The following is a 19,039-nucleotide window of genomic DNA, read 5'->3' on the forward strand; positions in this document are numbered from 1 at the left end:
TTCCCTGCCCCACTGGCCTTCTGTTGACAGATGGCTTTTTCTATTAGCTTCTCATCCTCCATAGCATCGGCCCACGTGTAGGGCCATGCACTATGTGCACGAGTCCTATCAAGTCACAATTGACTTACGGCAATCCAGTAAGGGGCTTTCAAGGCAAATGAAGGGCAGAGGTGGTTTGCCATCGCCTCCCTCTGCAGAATCTTCGTTGGTGGTCTCCCTCCCAAGGATGCAACCTCACTTTGCTTCCAGGATCGGGCTGTACCACACCACCTTCCCTCCTGGAAGCCCACTAATCCAAGACCAACAAATGCATGGAATGACCACTGTTCACAGAACTGAAAACCAATCTGCGGTAGCAACACAAGTAACAGTGAGGCCCTTTTGAGATTCCATAGTCTCAGAAAGCACCATGGTTAAATGAACCATGGTTAAATTTCGTTCCAACCAGGGTAAAAATGTTGCTATGCCTCTGGAGAACCAGAAAGTGAAAGTGAAACTAAAACCACGAACTCCTTGTCCACGGAGAAGAACTCATAATTCTCTGAACGCTCCACGTGGCACAGATCTAAATATCTTAAGTTGCGAGGCCGTGATCCATTCTCGGGAGCCGGAGAAGGAAGGTCTGTAGAGAACCGGTCCTTGGAAATCCGGCCTTCTCCTTTTTGAATTTCCACCTATTCTCATCTATGGCGTACAGCAGGGTGAGCATCTTGTTGACGGTGTAAACCGTGTCTCCTCTGATGACCGCCGTGAAAAGGGCTCCTTTGCTGTTCATGTATTGCCCCGGCAAAGATGTCCACTGCTTGGTGGTCAGGTTGAAACAATCGATCATGCATCGTAGGAAGTCGTCAAAGGGCCCGTTCCGCATGACGTAGAGATTGTCCCTGTGGGCCGCCATACAATGACCGTAGCTTTGCGGCCTGTTGAGGGTTGAGATAGAAAGCCATTCGTCCTTCTGAGGCTCGTATTCGTAGATGATGGTGGTGTCCAGGGGCTGCCATAAGCAGACAAAGATGCGCCCCATAGCTTGGGCACAGGGGGCCGCAGCTGCCGGCTGGGGCAGGTCCGAGACGAAACTCCAAGAGCTGGTGGACATGTCGAACTTCTCCACCGACTTCAGTGGGGTCTTCTCGAATTCTCCACCGATAGCATACAGGAAATCGCCATGGGCTGTCAGCGTGACGTCATAGCGGAGTTGCTGAGGGCTAGAGAACTCGCTCCAGGTGTCAGAGGTGACATTGTAACAAAAACTTTGATCCACAATCTGCTTGTTATAACCATAGACCCCGCCCACAATGTAAATCTTGTTATCCATTGCGGCCATGCCAGCGAGAAAGGTGCTAGCCGTCAGCGGCAAGCAGGAAAGGGTCCTCCAGACGTTCTTCTCCTCATCCAGGTAGCAAATGGTTCGCGAGAGATCCTCCAAGAACTCAATAGTGGGCGTGTGAGCTCCCACCGCGACAAAGGTGCTGGGGATAAGGGAGTCAATGTAAGCCAGAAGTTCTGGAGAGAGACAATCCAAATACTCTTCTAGGTCGGAGTAACTGTCCCTTATGTACAGCGCAGCGCTGCGGAAGAGATCCAGAAGTCCAAACATGGCCGCAGCTTGGTACAGGAGGATGCAGTTGTCCGAGTTGAGGGAGTTGATCAGATACTGGGCCATGGCTTTGACCTGCAGAAAGGAGGCGCACTCCACCGCCCGAAGGTTCTCCTCGCAGCTCAGTGTCGGGTAACCCCCTTCGAGGATCTTCAACATGATCAGGAAACCCGTGGGGCTCAAATCCCGGATCGTGATCTCTTTCTGTGTGCTCTCCTTCATGCCGGATCGGAAGAGAGCGCGGAAATATTCACTGTGTTCTATCAGAAGACCTTTGTCCACAAAGAAGACCTCCTTTTCTATATGGACCTTCACCCGTTCTGCCAGGTGAGATTGCATGGTCGAGCTGAGGCCAAATGGGTGGCCGGGACCTCTTTCTCTGCCTTGGGCCACGGCACCTTTCCGGGCAGTCAGAGCACCTCTTTCCGTACCTACTCCAGCAGCTAAGTAGTTGCAAAGTTTGTAATATACATTCCTTCATCTAAAGATAGCTGGGGCCCACGTGACTTGGGGAGCCGACAACATCAGCAGCGACCAGGTCTTTCCAAAGGCAACTTGCAAACTGATATCTGTGGCGTTTGGCTCCGGTACAGAAAAGGTGCTAAAACTAAGCAGCTCGCTGGCGGCCTCTCAATTAAAAGGAAATGTGCTGGGTGGAAAGTACTCTTCAAAGTATCAAGAGATACATAGAGAGGTGGCTGTGGGAGGCAGGGTTGCCAACTTCGGGGGGGGGGGGGGGGGGGCAACACCAGCAATGGAATATCTAGCTTCTGTTATTGGAAGGTACATTATATGAAAGAGTTTGTAGAAAAATGCAAAGTGATGCACATAGGGGCAAAAAATCCAAACTTCACATACACGCTACAGGGGTCAGTGCTATCAGTCACAGACCAGGAAAGGGATTTGGGCGTCTTAGTTGGTAGTTCCATGGGAATGTCAACTCAATGCATGGCAGCTGTGAAAAAGGCAAACTCTATGCTGGGGATCATTAGGAAAGGAGTTGATAATAAAACTGCAAGGATTGTCGTGCCCTTATATAAAGCCGTGGTGTGACCGCACTTGGAGTCCTGTGTTCAGTTCTGGTCGCCGCATCTCCAAAAGGATATCGAAGAGATAGAAAAAGTGCAGAGAAGGGCAACGAGGATGATTGAGGGACTGGCGCCCTTTCCCTATGAGGAGAGGCTGCAGCGTTTGGGACTCCTTTAGTTTAGAGAGAGGGAGACGTCTGAGGGGGGGGATATGATTGAAGTCTATAAAAAAAATTATGCATGGGGTAGTAAAATGTTGACAGAGAGAAATTTTTCTCTCTTCTCACAACAATTACAACCAAGAGGGCATTTATTGAAAATGTTGGGGGGAAGAATTAGGACTAATAAAAGGAAACACTTCTTCACGCAACGTGTGATTGGTGTTTGGAATATGCTGCCACAGGAGGTGGTGAGGGCCACTAACCTGGATAGCTTTCAAAAGGGCTTGGGCAGATTTATATGGAGGGAGAAGCTCGTGACTCTATGGCTACCAATCTTGGGATCCCTCCCCTTGATCTGAGATGGCAAATCCCTTAGCAGACCACGTGCTCGGGAGCAGCAGCAGCAGAAGGCCATTGCTTTCACATCCTGCACGTGAGCTCCCAAAGGCACCTGGTGGGCCACTGCGAGTAGCAGAGAGCTGGACTAGATGGACTCTGGTCTGATCCAGCTGGCTTGTTCTTATGTTCTTAAGTTTTATGGTGCAATTAAATGACACACTCCCATGAATCTTCCAGCATTTAGGCTGCTGCGTGTGGGAAGGTGGACATTTGCCAACACTGAGGAGTCGGCTTTTCTTTTCTTTTCTTTGGACTTTGCTCATAAGTTGACAAGATGTCAGAGATATCTGTAGCTGAATCTCACCGCTCGTTGCATTCCCATTAATACCGGCGTCGCTGCACCCGCAGTCTGGAACAGGACAAGGGAGCTGAGCCAATCCTCTGATTAAAATCCTGCCCTATAACTGGTATTTGCCCAACAGGACTACATTTATGGACGGTAAGTGTTTTAAAACCCCTTCCACACCGCTGTGGTCCTGATCTAGAAATGGTTGTAATGGAAAATTTATTTATCCATCTCCTTAATGAAAGCCAGCATGGCATAGTAGTTAGCGTGTCAAACTCGGAGACAGACTAGGAGTCAGATTTGAATCTCCTCTCTGCTGTGGAAGCTCTCTGAGTGACCTGGGTGCCTACATACACTCCTGGCTAAAGCTATCCAGCAGGGTTGTTGTTAGGATAAAAAGGATGGGCGGCAAGCAGTGGTGGGATCCAAACATTTTAATAACAGGTTCCCTCGCCAGCCCCCCCCCCCCCAGCAAAGGGGGCAGAGGCGTACCTAGGCAAACCTGAGCCCTGGGCAAAACCTGAGTTGGATGCCCCCCCCATGGGCAGCCACCCCACCACGCCCCCCCCCCCAATTTTTTTGCACCAGGTCATTTCTAAATCATCATCCCATTATAGAAAATGCCCCAACTCACAAATCTGAACACAGCAATGGTGAAACACACAGGTTCTTTGATAGAGACTGGTGAGATAAAAGGTACGAAAGGCTGAGAATCAATGAATTGCAGTACCTGGAAGGGATTAACCCAGTTCAGGGAGTTACATTATTAGTCGCAATTGCTATATGGAACCTTCATGTTCAAAGGCAGTAGGCCTCTTGGGGAGGCGAGGGCGTGGAGGTGGAAAAGCGGACCCAATTTGAAACCCCCTCTCGGCACACACAAATAATTAGTAACCCACTCTCGGGAACTGGCGAGAACCTGCTGGATCCGACCTCTGGCGGCAAGTCTCATAAATTGCTTGGAGTCCCCATTGGGAAGGCAGCTGGAATACAAGTGAAGGAAATAAATAGAATGAATCATGACAGTTTTGGGTGAGCCCAGATCTGAACCCGATTCTCCCCGATCTTCATCTAACGCTCTTAACCACGACACTGCGTAGCTTTCATACAGGTTCAAACTCCTAAGCAGAGGCATAGCTGGGCCAAACTGCACCTGGGGCGGATTCTGTGTTTTCTGCCTCCCTCCCCCGCCATAGCCTCCCCCGCAGCAGCGCCCCCCCCCCCCCCACTTACCTTAGTTCAGGCTGGAAAAGTTCAAGCCTGTTCAGTTCAGGCTTTAAATAAATGAATGAATGAATGAATGAATGAATGAATGAATGAATGAATGAATGAATGAATGAATGAATAAGCCTTGGTGGGAACTACACTTCCCAGGAGACCTTGGGGCTTGCCGCAGGGGGACGGGGGAGGGGGTGATTTTCCATCCCCTCAGGCGTGCGCCTGGTGTAGCGCAAGCCCCCCCATCCCCTTGTAGCTCCGCTACTGCTCCTAAGCTGTGGCCAGTGTGCCTACATCCCTCAACCCCTGCCTTGAAGGCAACAATGTGTTAATATCTGAACACCTGAAGACCTTTATCCTACCGCGCCGCTTAGCCCAGTTGGAAGCCTTCCTCCAGTTTAAAGGACTGTTCTGTTTCGAGGGCTCTAGTTGGAGGAAGGAGCTGGCTCAGTATTGTCTATCACTCTGACTCAAGCTAGCTCTGCAAGGTTTTTCTGTCCCATTTACCCAAAATTGTTTTAAATCAGAAATGGCTGAGATTGAACCCAGGACCTACTGCATGTGGCACAGCTGTCTTACTGCAGAGCCTATGGCAGTAGCGTAGTGGCTAAGAGCAGGTGCACTCTGATCTGGAGGAACCAGGTTTGATTCCCAGCTCTGCCGCTTGAGTTGTGGAGGCTTATCTGGGGAATTCAGATTAGCCTGTACACTCCCACACACGCCAGCTGGGTGACCTTGGGCTAGTCACAGTTCCTCAGAGCTCTCTCAGCCCCACCTACCTCACAGGGTGTTTGTTGTGAGGGGGGAAGGGCAAGTAGATTGTCAGCCCCTTTGAGTCTCTTACAGGAGAGAAAGGGGGGATATAAATCCAAACTCCTCCTCCTCCTCCTCCTCCTCCTCCTCCTCCTCTTCTTCTTCTTCTTCTTCTTCTTCTTCTTCTTCTTCTTCTTCTTCTTCTTCTTCTTCTTCTTCTTCTTCTTCTTCTTCTTCTTCTTCTTCTTCTTCTTCTTCTTCTTCTTCTTCTTCTTCTGTGTTCAGTTCTGGTCGCCACATCTCAAAAAGGATATTGAGGAGATAGAAAAAGTGCAGAGGAGGGCAACGAGGATGATTGAGGGACTGGAGCACCTTCCTTATCAGGAGAGGCTGCAGCATTTGGGACTCTTTAGTTTGGAGAGGAGACGTCTGAGGGGGGATATGATTGAAGTCTATAAAATTATGCATGGGGTAGAAAACGTTGACAGAGAGACATTTTTCTCTCTTTCTCCCAATACTAGAACCAGGGGGCATCCATTGAAAATGCTGGGGGGAAGAATTAGGACTAATAAAAGGAAACACTTCTTTACGCAACGTGTGATTGGTGTTTGGAATATGCTGCCACAGGAGGTGGTGAGGGCCACTAACCTGGATAGCTTTAAAAAGGGCTTGGACAGATTTATGGAGGAGAAGTCGATTTATGGCTACCAATCTTGATCCTCTTTGATCTGAGATTGCAAATGCCTTAACAGTTCAGGTGCTCGGGAGCAGCAGCAGCAGAAGGCCATTGCTTTCAACTCCTGCAGGTGAGCTCCCAAAGGCACTTGGGGGGCCACTGCGAGTAGCAGAGAGCTGGACTAGATGCTCTGGTCTGATCCAGTTGGCTTGTTCTTATGTTCTTATGTTCTTTCTTATGTTGTTGTTGTTGTTGTTGTTGTTGTTGTTGTTGTTGTTGTTGTTGTTGTTGTTGTTGTTGTTGTTGTTCTTCTTCTTCTTCTTCTTCTTCTTCTTCTTCTTCTTCTTCTTCTTCTTCTTCTTCTTCTTCTTCTTCTTCTTCTTCTTCTTCTTCTTCTTCTTCTTCTTCTTCTTCTTCTTCTTCTTCTTCTTCCCAAAAACCCAGGCCAGGAGCCCTGCGCCGTGTCCAGGAATAGAAAACCAAACAGGCGCACTAGAGCAAAAGAAAGATGCATACTTGCACGATGAAAAGATTGCTCTGCTGAATTCTGCTTAAAACCTAACTCTGACTTTTAGGCGCTGTTGTTTTGCAAAGTCGTTTCTGTCTTGGCGGCGACGGCCATTAGGGGGATGCCTGATGGGATGGCGGCCGGGATTGTTCTGGCTCCAACTCGCCCATCCAAACAAAACAATTTGGCAGATGTTTGCTTTGGGAGGGGGGCGGGGAACAAGATGAAAGCTAAGCTGGCGCTAACCTTGACAGATTCCAAACAAAAGGCCTATTAACGGATTCCCATCTGTATGCCCAGAATCAGACAGAGGCTAAAGCAGGACAGGACATTGGCAACCAGGCGTATGAAAAATCAGAGAGGAATTGCGTGGGGTGGTGATTAGAGTTTCCCTGTCTGTGTATTTTGCCACCAATTCACAGCTGACTTAACGGCCATCCCATAGGGTTTTCGAGGCAAGAGACATTCAAGAGTGGCTTGCCATTGCCTGCCTCCAAGGGAGCAGCAGTGGCGTAGGAGGTTAAGAGATCGTGTATCTAATCTGGAGGAACTGGGTTTGATTCCCCGCTCTGCCGCCTGAGCTGTGGAGGCTTATCTGGGGAATTCAGATTAGCCTGTGCACTCCCACACAAGCCAGCTGGGTGACCTTGGGCTAGTCACAGCTTCTGGGAGCTCTCTCAGCCCCACCTACCTCACAGGGTGTTTGTTGTGAGGGGGGAAGGGCAAGGAGATTGTAAGCCCCTTTGAGTCTCCTGCAGGAGAGGAAGGGGGGATATAAATCCAAACTCTTCTTCTTCTCCTCCTCCTCCTCCTCCTCCTCCTCCTCCTCCTCCTCCTCCTCATGGCTGAGAATGTCCCCAAATATCCTGGAGTTTCCCAGCCAGACTTAAAGGCCCCTTCCGCACATGCAGAATAATGCACTTTCAATCCACTTCTAATCCACTTCGCAGCTGGATTTTACTGTGCAGAATCGCAAAATCCACTTGCAAACAATTGTGAAAGTGGATTGAAAGTGGATTATTCTGCATGTGTGGAAGGGGCCTTGAAACACCCTGGAACTGAGCGGGGTCAAGATGCGGTGCCCATGATGTGCCCAAGGACAGAACTGATGGGTGTAGAGGCTGAGCTAACAGACAGCCTTCATTAATGGAAGGAAAATCACTCTCCCTCGCTTTCTTTCCCTGTTTTTTGTTTGTTTGTTGTTGTTGTTCTCTGGCTAATGAAAGCAAGCCTGGTGCATGGGGTCTGCAACCTGCGGCTCTCCAGATGTTCATGAACTACAATTCCCATCAGCCCCTGCCAGCATGGCTGCCATGCTGGCAGGGGGTCATGGGAATTGTAGTTCATGAACATCTGGAGAGCCAAAGGTTGCAGACCCAGGTGTCAGAAATCCAATCCTGAGAAATCCAAGTCAGAACCCCCCCCCCTTATGCTGTACAGGGTTGGATTATCGATAGGTTAGGCAGGGTGAAGCTATTGGCCATGCTGGCAGAGGCTGGTGGGAATTGTCGTCCATGAACATCTGGAGTGCCATAGGTTCGCCACCACGGAGCTAGGGCCTCAAAATCTAGGGGACCTCTTCCAATCTTTGCTCTCTTTGAATTTCCCTGTCAAATGTTTTATTTTCAGAATGAGTTGCATTTCCCCCCTTTTTATGAATACATGTTTGCTAAATGAGCCGAAAAGGGTTAGGTTAGGGTCTTTGTTTGAGCCATCAAATAAGGCTTTTTTTCTTTGGGGGTGGGGGGTTTGATTTTTTAAAAATAGTTTCCTGACTTCTGGAAGTAGGAATTTATCTTTGCCTCTCACAAGGTTTACTATCCTGTTTAGCACTGCCTAAATACTTGATTTTGGGGATCTGCTTTGTTAAAATCTATTTGGGTTTGGAATGGAAGGACCAGAAACGATCTGAATGCCTTACAAATGAAATATACCTGTTACAGTTTGGTAAGGTGACCAGATGGTCACCTTTGTGAACCAGGACGGGGGTAGGCGGCTGCGCGCGTGGGAGGCTGCCACACTGCCTTGCGCCCCAGAAGGCAGTGCAACAGCCTCCCAAAATTCGGGACAATTTAAATAACCCGCGGGACGCGGGACAAATTGTTTGAAGGCGGGACTGTCCCGCCAAAAGCGGGACGTCTGGTCAGCCTGCAGTTTGGGTTTGTTTGTTTTGTACCACTATTCTTTATGTTTGATTTTTGCACAGTGTCAATTGACATAATCATAGGCTGCTATGGTTTAGGCCATAGGTGTCAAACTCGTGGCCAGTGGTGGGATCCAAAAATTTGAATAACAGGTTCCGATGGTGGTGGGATTCAAACAGTGGCGCCGCCGCACACACACACCCCCAGTCCCTCTTGGGCAGGGAGGTTGCTTTAGTAACCCCTTCTCGGTACTCAGAAAAAAATTAGTAACCACTTCTAGAGAAGTGATGAGAACTGGTTGGATCCCACCTCTGCTCGTGGCCCTCCAGATGTTATGGACTACAATTCCCATCATCCCCTGCCAGCATCATGCTGGCAGGGGATGATGGGAACTGTAGTCCATAACATCTGGAGGGGCGTGAGTTTGCCACCTGTGGTTTAGGCTATATGTTCAGTAAAACTATGGGTTGTATATGTTTGGGGAAATTCCTATGGAAAAAAAGAGAATGTAGAATAACCTCTGACAAAGTTTATATGCATGCTCAAGGTTTTTTTTGAAATTTCAGTGTATACATTTCCTCTTAGCTTACAGAAAATAAAAAAAATTAAATTAAAAAGATCTAGGGCCGTGGTGGCGAACCTTTGGCACTCCAGATGTTATGGACTACAATTCCCATCAGCCCCTGCCATAACATCTGGAGTGCCAAAGGTTCGCCACCACTGACCTCTTTTTAAATTTATAAACCAAAAATTCTTTATAAATGCCTCTAAGAAACATTGGGCGTCATGTTAAACAATATACAACGATAAGTTTACATATAAATGTGTGCACTCTGTTGTGTAATATAAAACTCTGCACTATATTATACTTTTCTAAATAGCATATAGAGAAATATAGCCTCTGGATATATTGTACTTGGTTTCCATCCTTTTCAATGTTCTTTTAACGTCCATGGAAGAATCGCTCTGATTGCTATGTATTTATTTTGTAGGGTTTGTAGCAGAGAAGTGTTAGTAGTACATACCGCTCTCTTGTGTGAGAGTTACATTATAAATAACTTAGAGAAGTTCTGCGAAATATTTGGAGCTTAAGCATTAAGTCTTTGTGCTGGGCTTGAAAAAGGTTTTCCAAAATAACAACCTATCCGGAGGTTATATTGCCCTATATATTATTTAGAGAAGTATAATATAGTGCAGGGTTTTCTACTGTTTTGTGAAGCACAGTACAGTGCACACATTTATATGTAAATGTATCGTTGTGCATCGTTGGACGTGATGCCCACTATTTGTAAGAGGCATTTTATAAAGAATTTTTGGTTTCTAAATTTAAAAAGAACATAGCTAGAGAAAATATTAATTTTCCATTTCTGGATATTGATAACATTACTCAGTTTTCTGGACCGCCTTACGTTGTGTTATTGCCCATAAGAAAGGACAAAAGAGAATATTTAATATCATTAGTTATTGTAAGGTATACCAAAAATAAGACCTACCCCGAAAATAAGCCCTAGCATGATTTTGGGGGATTTTCGGAGGATGCTTGAAATATCAGCCCTTCTCCAAAAATAAGCCCTAGTTACTGATTCCCCGGCGCAGCTGATCTGGTCACGTGGGGGGCGCAAAATCATGAAAAAAAATAAGACATCCCCTGAAAATAAACCCTAGCGCATCTTTTGGAGCAAAAATGAATATAAGACCCTGTCTTATTTTCGGGGAAACAGGGTGTATAATATATATGTATGTATATATTTTTTTTCGGGGAAACAGGGTGTATATATATATTTGTGTGTGTGTGTGTGTGTGTGTGTGTGTGTGTGTGTAAACATATATGTGTGTGTGTATATATGTGTATATATGTGTGTGTGTGTATATGTATGTATATGTGTGTATATATGTGTGTATGTATATATGTGTGTGTGTATATATGTATACGTGTATATATGTGTGTGTATGTATATGTGTATATATGTGAGCCCTTTGGGGGAGGGCGGTATAAAAGTGGAACAAATAAATAAATAAAATAAATATGTGTGTGTATATGTATGTATGTATGTGTGTGTGTGTATGTGTATGTATATGTGTGTATATATGTGTGTATGTATATATGTGTGTGTGTATATGTATATGTGTATATATATGCGTGTATGTGTATGTGTATATGTGTGTGTGTGTATGTGTATATATGTGTGTATATGTGTGTATATGTATGTATATGTGTGTATATGTATGTATGTATGTATGTATGTGTGTGTGTGTGTGTGTGTGTATGTGTGTGTATATGTGTGTGTATATATGTATACGTGTATATATATGTGTGTGTGTATATATATGTGTGTGTGTAGGTGTGTATGTGTATATGTGTGTGTGTGTGTGTGTATATATATGTGTTTGTGTATATATATATGTGTGTGTGTATGTGTGTATATATATAGGTATATGTGTGTGTGTATGTGTGTGTGTGTGTGTGTGTGTGTGCATGTGTATATATATACATGTGTGTGTGTATATATATAAAATTAGGTTTGATTAGGCCTGCATGCATTTGGTGCAGATCAGGATTGATTCAACCCCCCCAGAAGTTGACCCCCCCTTCCTGCCGCAGACCCGCTCTCCCCCTGCAGCCCTAAGGTTTGGAGTGACACCCTCCCTTGTCAAGGAAACCCAAGATTAACTGGACATATTTCTTTGATTCGATAATGGATCTGGGAAGGACTGTTTTCCCTCCGGGCATCTTCAGTTTGTGGGGGTGGAGGGGAGACTCTTTCCCCCTCTGCCTCTCCCTTTGCCCTTTGCTGATGGGAAACTGTGTCTGTCAGAGACCAAGAGAGCCAGCAACTTTCCTTACAAGGAGTTTGGCCGGGACACAGCTGGCTCAAGGCACGGAGAGCCAGGAGTTCTCAGTTTCTGCCTCATTCATTCAAGGCGACCCGCGGCTGGGAGAGCAAACAGCTTTCGCCTTCTCTTCCCAGTGACTCGAAGCTGGCTTCCTCTCCTGCCCATCGCTGGTAGCACTGGGTGGGTTGCTGGGCTCCATGGTCCAGAAGGGGACTCCTGGAGGAGAAGAGCCATGGATCTGTGGACCTGAGCAACAACATCTGTCCCAAACCTTCCCTTTCGACCGACTCTTGTGGGAACCCAGCTCTGAACGGAAGGTTTGGCTTCTTTTCCAAAGGCAGGTACTGAAAGGGGAAACAGAGGGTGTGCCCACAATGTGGTTTTTTATGGGGTGGGGTAACAAGATGGCCTGTGGAAGCATCTCTCTTGGATTGGCTTAGAGACAAGGGACTATGCTTTTAGGAGAACTGGTCTGATGGAAACCTGGCTACCTTCGGCATGCCCATGTTTCCCTTTTGTTCAAGGATGTCTTGTCCATGTAGCAGCAGCTGTGGCGTAGTGGTTAAGAGCAGGTGTACTCTAATCTGGAGGAACCGGGTTTGATTCCCCGCTCTGCCGCTTGAGCTGTGGAGGCTTATCTGGGGAATAGATGAGTCTGTGCACTCCAACACACGCCAGCTGGGTGATCTTGGGCTAGTCACAGCTCTACAGGGTGTTTGTTGTGGGGGGGGAGGAAAGGAGATTGTCGGCCCCCTTGAGTCTCCTTACAGGAAAGAAAGGAGGGGAGTATAAATCCAAACTCCTACTCCTCCTTCTTCTTCTTCAGTCACCTCTTATGCCTCAGATGCTTGGTACAAGGTGGACCTCCAAGGGACATGTGGAGTTGCTTGGGGGTGGAGTTGCCAACCTCTAGGTAGGGCCTGGAGACCTAGAATTTATTTATTTATTTATTTATTTATTTATTTATTTATCTATTTATCTATTTATTTAATTTGGTATACCGCCCCATCCCCGAAGGGCTCTGGGTGGTGTACAACATAAAACCACATAAAATCATCGTAATCATTTCCATAATTATAATAAAAACAGCAGTCGTTATATCCTAAGATGGCATCCCACCTAAACCTAATCCTCCTAGAGGGAGGGGGGAGAGGTAGTGGGTCCTGATAGTATTAAGGACCCATAAGTTCCAATAATGGGTCCTGCTGATATTGGGGGCCCTAAACTGGGGGGGGCACACTCAGATATTAGCTTCCCTAGAGAAAAGAGCTACTGTGTAGGGTAGATTCTTTGTGCTTATGCCCTATAACAATGGTGGCGAACCTTTGGCACTCCAGATGTTATGGACTATAACTCCCATCAGCCAATTGGCCATGCTGACAGGGGCTGATGGGAGTTGTAGTCCATAACATCTGGAGTGCCAAAGGTTCGCCACCACGGCCCTATAAGGACCCTCCCCTCTCCAAGCCATGGCCTCCCCAGGCTCCACCCTAAAATCTCCAAGGAGTTCCCAACCAGAGTTGATCATAGTACCCACGCTGCTACCCGACCCCAGATTCTGGAGAGGGTGGTACAGGAAGAGCACGGTTGCTTATGTTTCCTCTGCACACAATGAGCAGGTTTTTGCAGTCTTTCAAAAACCTGTAAACCCTATTTAACCCAGAGACAAAAAGCAGAACAGTCACCAGTTCAGGAAAAGGATGGTTGGTGTCCTCCTCACATGCAATATGTGAAAAAGAAAAATGAGCTTCTGTCTTTATTTACTTGGTGTTTGGAAGGAAGAGTAATGGAAAAAAGAACCATATAAGCTCACTTCTGTCTGATTTGGTGCCCGTGACAACATGGTGCCCTAGGGAACTGCCCAGTTCACCAAGAAGAAGAAGAAGAAGAAGAAGAAGAAGAAGAAGAAGAAGAAGAAGAAGAAGGAGGAGGAGGAGGAGGAGGAGGAGGAGGAGGAGGAGGAGGAGGAGGAGGAGGAGGAGGTGGAGGAGGAGGAGGTGGAGGTGGAGGTGGAGGTGGAGGTGGAGGAGGAGGTGGAGGTGGAGGTGGAGGTGGAGGTGGAGGTGGAGGTGGAGGTGGAGGAGTTTGGATTTATATCCCACCTTTCTCTCCTGTATGGAGACTTAAGGTGAATTAAAATTATCTTCCCTGTCCTTCCTCCCAACAACCTTTTGAGGCAGATAGGGCTGAGAAAGTTCTGAGAGAACTGTGATGGGTCCTAGGTCACCTAGCAGGCTTCTTGTGGAGGAATGGGGAAACAAATCCAGATAAAGAGTCCACTGCTCGCGAGGGGAATCAAACCCAGTTCTCCAGATTAGGATTTGCCACTCTTAACCACCACTACACCATATCTGACTCTTCCCTGCCCTTGTCGTGCCCCCACAGGGTTTCAGTGCAGATTTGTCCTGTGACCCTCTGGGTCTGGGGGGGGCCTTGCTTGGGGCAACAAAGCCCTGTTCACTGGCCCATTTAAATGGTAGGGACGAATCTGAAGTCTGCCCCTTTCCAATCCCCTGCTTCCATATTTAGGGCAGTTTATTTGTGAATAGTGAACGCCGTGGGGATAAATGTTGCTTTTGTGTCCTCATGTGAATGTGGCTGTCCTCTGTTGGCAACACAGTGCAGAACTTGAGAGGCCCACTTGGGCCCAGTCCAGCAGGGTCATTCTGATGGCCTTCAGAGCCGTCTTTCTTTCGCTGTCCACATCCCTGCGGCTTCCTTTTTTTCTCCAGCTGCGTATCATGTAGATCAGGGGTCTGCCACCTGCGGCTCTCCAGATGTTCATGGACTACAAATCCCATCAGCCCCTGCCAGCATGGCCAATTGGGGATTGTAGTCCATGAACATCTGGAGAGCCGCAGGTGGCAGACCCCTGATGTAGATTGATCCTCAGCCACATAAATGAACAATGAAAAAGCTCCGGAAGCCACAGATGCAGCGTTAAAATTGAACTGCCCCAGACCTGCAGGGGATCAGGGATTTATTTCTTCAGGATTCCTCTCCCCCCGCCCTCCATTTCAGGGCTTCCCACCCCCGTCAGGTCACATCTGAGTTACGGTGACCCCTGGTGGGGTTTTCAGGGCAAGTGACATACAGAGGTAGTTTGCCATTGCCTCCCTCCCTCTGTGTCATGGCCCTGCTATTCTTTGGAGGTGTCCTGTCCAAATACTTGCCAGGGCTGAGTCTGAGGCCCCTTCCGCACACGCAAAATAACGCGTTTTCAAACTGCTCTCACAACTGTTTCCAACTGGATTTTGCTATTCCGCACAGGTTCAAAGAGCACTGAATGTGTAACCTCAGCTTGTGGGTTCTGTGGGGCAGAACCTGGAATGAGTTTGCAACAACAGTTTTTAAAAACAAAATGGTTTACTTTCTTAACATATAACATATAACATCAACATTTAACATCACACTTCAAGGTCCTGTTCAGGTTGCATTTTCAAGTCCTTATATTTACAGTCTACCGATACTGCCAAGTCCAATTCTTCCTTGCAAGTGGGTTGGCTCCTGAAGACTCCAAGGGCTTGGTGAACAGGATTCAACATGATGAAGGTTTCCAGGAGAACTCTCACCCATTACAAACACACACACAACCCTGAAACAATAAACTCCAACGTTTACAACATAGCAAAAATAAACAACTACCTTCCCAGTAGTTCCCAACAACATTGCAGTTACCTTAACAAGGTGTTAAGGGCTTATAGAAATCAAGGTCCGAGTCTGGTAGCCTTGTCTCCTCCAAACCACATGAGCTCTGCAGCCTCCTCCTGCTTTGAGTCTCCACCCCTTTCTGGGTCAACCCATTCTGAGCATGGGGGTTACAAAAGCAGTTTGAAAGTGCATTATTCTGCATGTGTGGAATAAGCCTGAGAGTCACCCGACAAGTTTCCATGGCAGAGCCCGGATTGGAACCTGGGTTTACCAGAACTTAGTTCGATACCTTAACCACCACACCATGTTGACTCTCCTTTCCGGGTTTAGCAGCAGGGTATGTGAAGTGGAGGTAGAGCAGAGAGTTCCTCTGAGCACGTGGAGAGTTTTGTCTTACTGGAAGAAGGTGTGTGTAGGTCTTCCAACTCTGGGTTTAGAAATTGCTGGAGACTTCAGGTATGGCCTGAGAAAGGTTTGGGGAATGATGAGGAGAGACGGGAAACAGGGGTCTTCAAACTATGGCCCTCCAGATGTTCATGGACTACAATTCCCATCAGCCCCTGCCAGCATGGCCAAGTGGTAGGGCTCGTGGGAATTGTAGTCTATGAACATCTGCAGGGCCATAGTTTGAAGACCCCTGCCGTAGAACCAATCCTCCAAAGCAGCCATTTTCTCCATAGGAATGGATTTCTGTAGGCTGGAAATCAGCTGTAATTCAGGTTTGTGGCTTCCAGGGTCTTGGGAGATCTCAATCCCAAAATGCTAGACAGCAGTGGCGTAGGAGGTTAAGAGCTCATGTATCTAATCTGGAGGAACCCGGTTTGATTCCCAGCTCTGCCGCCTGAGCTGTGGAGGCTTCTCTGGGGAATTCAGATTAGCCTGTACACTCCCACACACGCCAGCTGGGTGACCTTGGGCTAGTCACAGCTCTTCTGAGCTCTCTCAGCCCCACCCACCTCACAGGGTGTTTGTTGTGAGGGGGGAAGGGCAAGGAGATTGTCAGCCCCTTTGAGTCTCCTGCAGGAGAGAAAGGGGGGATATAAACCCAAAACTCTTCTAGACCAACTTTGCTAGTTGCTTGTCAATATTTGGTACCCAAGTTGAGCTTTGCAAACTGACCCACTTAGCCAAGAAAGGTTTTTCATTTATTTCGAGGATGGAAATCTAATTCTTGTCAGGGACCTGGGAGAGAGTCCTTGGATAACTCAAAGTCTGGGGATTTTTCAATTTTTTTGGTCTTGATTCTCCCAAATCCTCTTCTTCTCCATTTAAATGCAGAAACGATTATCAGAGCTGGCAACTGAAAGTAGGTTGTTTTTTTTTGACTTCCGGTTGGGGAAATGGCCGTCTCGAACGCCTCAATCCTTATGTGGGGGGGGGGGGGGGTGGGGGGGGGGGGGGGTGGGGGGGGGGGGGGGTGGGGGGGGGGGGGGGTGGGGGGGGGGGGGGGTGGGGGGGGGGGGGGGTGGGGGGGGGGGGGGGTGGGGGGGGGGGGGGGTGGGGGGGGGGGGGGGTGGGGGGGGGGGGGGGTGGGGGGGGGGGGGGGTGGGGGGGGGGGGGGGTGGGGGGGGGGGGGGGTGGGGGGGGGGGGGGGTGGGGGGGGGGGGGGGTGGGGGGGGGGGGGGGTGGGGGGGGGGGGGGGTGGGGGGGGGGGGGGGTGGGGGGGGGGGGGGGTGGGGGGGGGGGGGGGTGGGGGGGGGGGGGGGTGGGGGGGGGGGGGGGTGGGGGGGGGGGGGGGTGGGGGGGGGGGGGGGTGGGGGGGGGGGGGGGTGGGGGGGGGGGGGGGTGGGGGGGGGGGGGGGTGGGGGGGGGGGGGGGTGGGGGGGGGGGGGGGTGGGGGGGGGGGGGGGTGGGGGGGGGGGGGGGTGGGGGGGGGGGGGGGTGGGGGGGGGGGGGGGTGGGGGGGGGGGGGGGTGGGGGGGGGGGGGGGTGGGGGGGGGGGGGGGTGGGGGGGGGGGGGGGTGGGGGGGGGGGGGGGTGGGGGGGGGGGGGGGTGGGGGGGGGGGGGGGTGGGGGGGGGGGGGGGTGGGGGGGGGGGGGGGTGGGGGGGGGGGGGGGTGGGGGGGGGGGGGGGTGGGGGGGGGGGGGGGTGGGGGGGGGGGGGGGTGGGGGGGGGGGGGGGTGGGGGGGGGGGGGGGTGGGGGGGGGGGGGGGTGGGGGGGGGGGGGGGTGGGGGGGGGGGGGGGTGGGGGGGGGGGGGGGTGGGGGGGGGGGGGGGTGGGGGGGGGGGGGGGTGGGGGGGGGGGGGGGTGGGGGGGGGGGGGGGTGGGGGGGGGGGGGGGTGGGGGGGGGGGGGGGTGGGGGGGGGGGGGGGTGGGGGGGGGGGGGGGTGGGGGGGGGGGGGGGTGGGGGGGGGGGGGGGTGGGGGGGGGGGGGGGTGGGGGGGGGGGGGGGTGGGGGGGGGGGGGGGTGGGGGGGGGGGGGGGTGGGGGGGGGGGGGGGTGGGGGGGGGGGGGGGTGGGGGGGGGGGGGGGTGGGGGGGGGGGGGGGTGGGGGGGGGGGGGGGTGGGGGGGGGGGGGGGTGGGGGGGGGGGGGGGTGGGGGGGGGGGGGGGTGGGGGGGGGGGGGGGTGGGGGGGGGGGGGGGTGGGGGGGGGGGGGGGTGGGGGGGGGGGGGGGTGGGGGGGGGGGGGGGTGGGGGGGGGGGGGGGTGGGGGGGGGGGGGGGTGGGGGGGGGGGGGGGTGGGGGGGGGGGGGGGTGGGGGGGGGGGGGGGTGGGGGGGGGGGGGGGTGGGGGGGGGGGGGGGTGGGGGGGGGGGGGGGTGGGGGGGGGGGGGGGTGGGGGGGGGGGGGGGTGGGGGGGGGGGGGGGTGGGGGGGGGGGGGGGTGGGGGGGGGGGGGGGTGGGGGGGGGGGGGGGTGGGGGGGGGGGGGGGTGGGGGGGGGGGGGGGTGGGGGGGGGGGGGGGTGGGGGGGGGGGGGGGTGGGGGGGGGGGGGGGTGGGGGGGGGGGGGGGTGGGGGGGGGGGGGGGTGGGGGGGGGGGGGGGTGGGGGGGGGGGGGGGTGGGGGGGGGGGGGGGTGGGGGGGGGGGGGGGTGGGGGGGGGGGGGGGTGGGGGGGGGGGGGGGTGGGGGGGGGGGGGGGTGGGGGGGGGGGGGGGTGGGGGGGGGGGGGGGTGGGGGGGGGGGGGGGTGGGGGGGGGGGGGGGTGGGGGGGGGGGGGGGTGGGGGGGGGGGGGGGTGGGGGGGGGGGGGGGTGGGGGGGGGGGGGGGTGGGGGGGGGGGGGGGTGGGGGGGGGGGGGGGTGGGGGGGGGGGGGGGTGGGGGGGGGGGGGGGTGGGGGGGGGGGGGGGTGGGGGGGGGGGGGGGTGGGGGGGGGGGGGGGTGGGGGGGGGGGGGGGTGGGGGGGGGGGGGGGTGGGGGGGGGGGGGGGTGGGGGGGGGGGGGGGTGGGGGGGGGGGGGGGTGGGGGGGGGGGGGGGTGGGGGGGGGGGGGGGTGGGGGGGGGGGGGGGTGGGGGGGGGGGGGGGTGGGGGGGGGGGGGGGTGGGGGGGGGGGGGGGTGGGGGGGGGGGGGGGTGGGGGGGGGGGGGGGTGGGGGGGGGGGGGGGTGGGGGGGGGGGGGGGTGGGGGGGGGGGGGGGTGGGGGGGGGGGGGGGTGGGGGGGGGGGGGGGTGGGGGGGGGGGGGGGTGGGGGGGGGGGGGGGTGGGGGGGGGGGGGGGTGGGGGGGGGGGGGGGTGGGGGGGGGGGGGGGTGGGGGGGGGGGGGGGTGGGGGGGGGGGGGGGTGGGGGGGGGGGGGGGTGGGGGGGGGGGGGGGTGGGGGGGGGGGGGGGTGGGGGGGGGGGG

At 53.2% G+C, this 19,039-nt stretch overlaps 1 protein-coding gene and 1 long non-coding RNA gene across 2 annotated transcripts; both read right to left on the reverse strand.

Moving 5' to 3' along the window:
* Window positions 1-574: 574 nt before the first annotated feature.
* KBTBD13 (kelch repeat and BTB domain containing 13) lies at window positions 575-1,936 on the reverse strand. The gene has a single exon (XM_048482206.1). The coding sequence runs from the start codon at window positions 1,934-1,936 to the stop codon at window positions 575-577; it is 1,362 nt and encodes a 453-aa protein (XP_048338163.1).
* A 6,858-nt stretch (window positions 1,937-8,794) lies between these two features.
* Window positions 8,795-9,252, reverse strand: LOC125424773. Its single transcript, XR_007243280.1, has 2 exons — window positions 9,202-9,252; window positions 8,795-8,857 (listed from the first exon to the last, which is right to left on the reverse strand). It is a non-coding gene; the product is annotated as an uncharacterized LOC125424773 (long non-coding RNA).
* Window positions 9,253-19,039: the final 9,787 nt, after the last annotated feature.

The sequence above is a fragment of the Sphaerodactylus townsendi genome, linkage group LG17 (assembly GCF_021028975.2).
Source record: "Sphaerodactylus townsendi isolate TG3544 linkage group LG17, MPM_Stown_v2.3, whole genome shotgun sequence".
Classification (NCBI taxonomy): domain Eukaryota; kingdom Metazoa; phylum Chordata; class Lepidosauria; order Squamata; family Sphaerodactylidae; genus Sphaerodactylus; species Sphaerodactylus townsendi.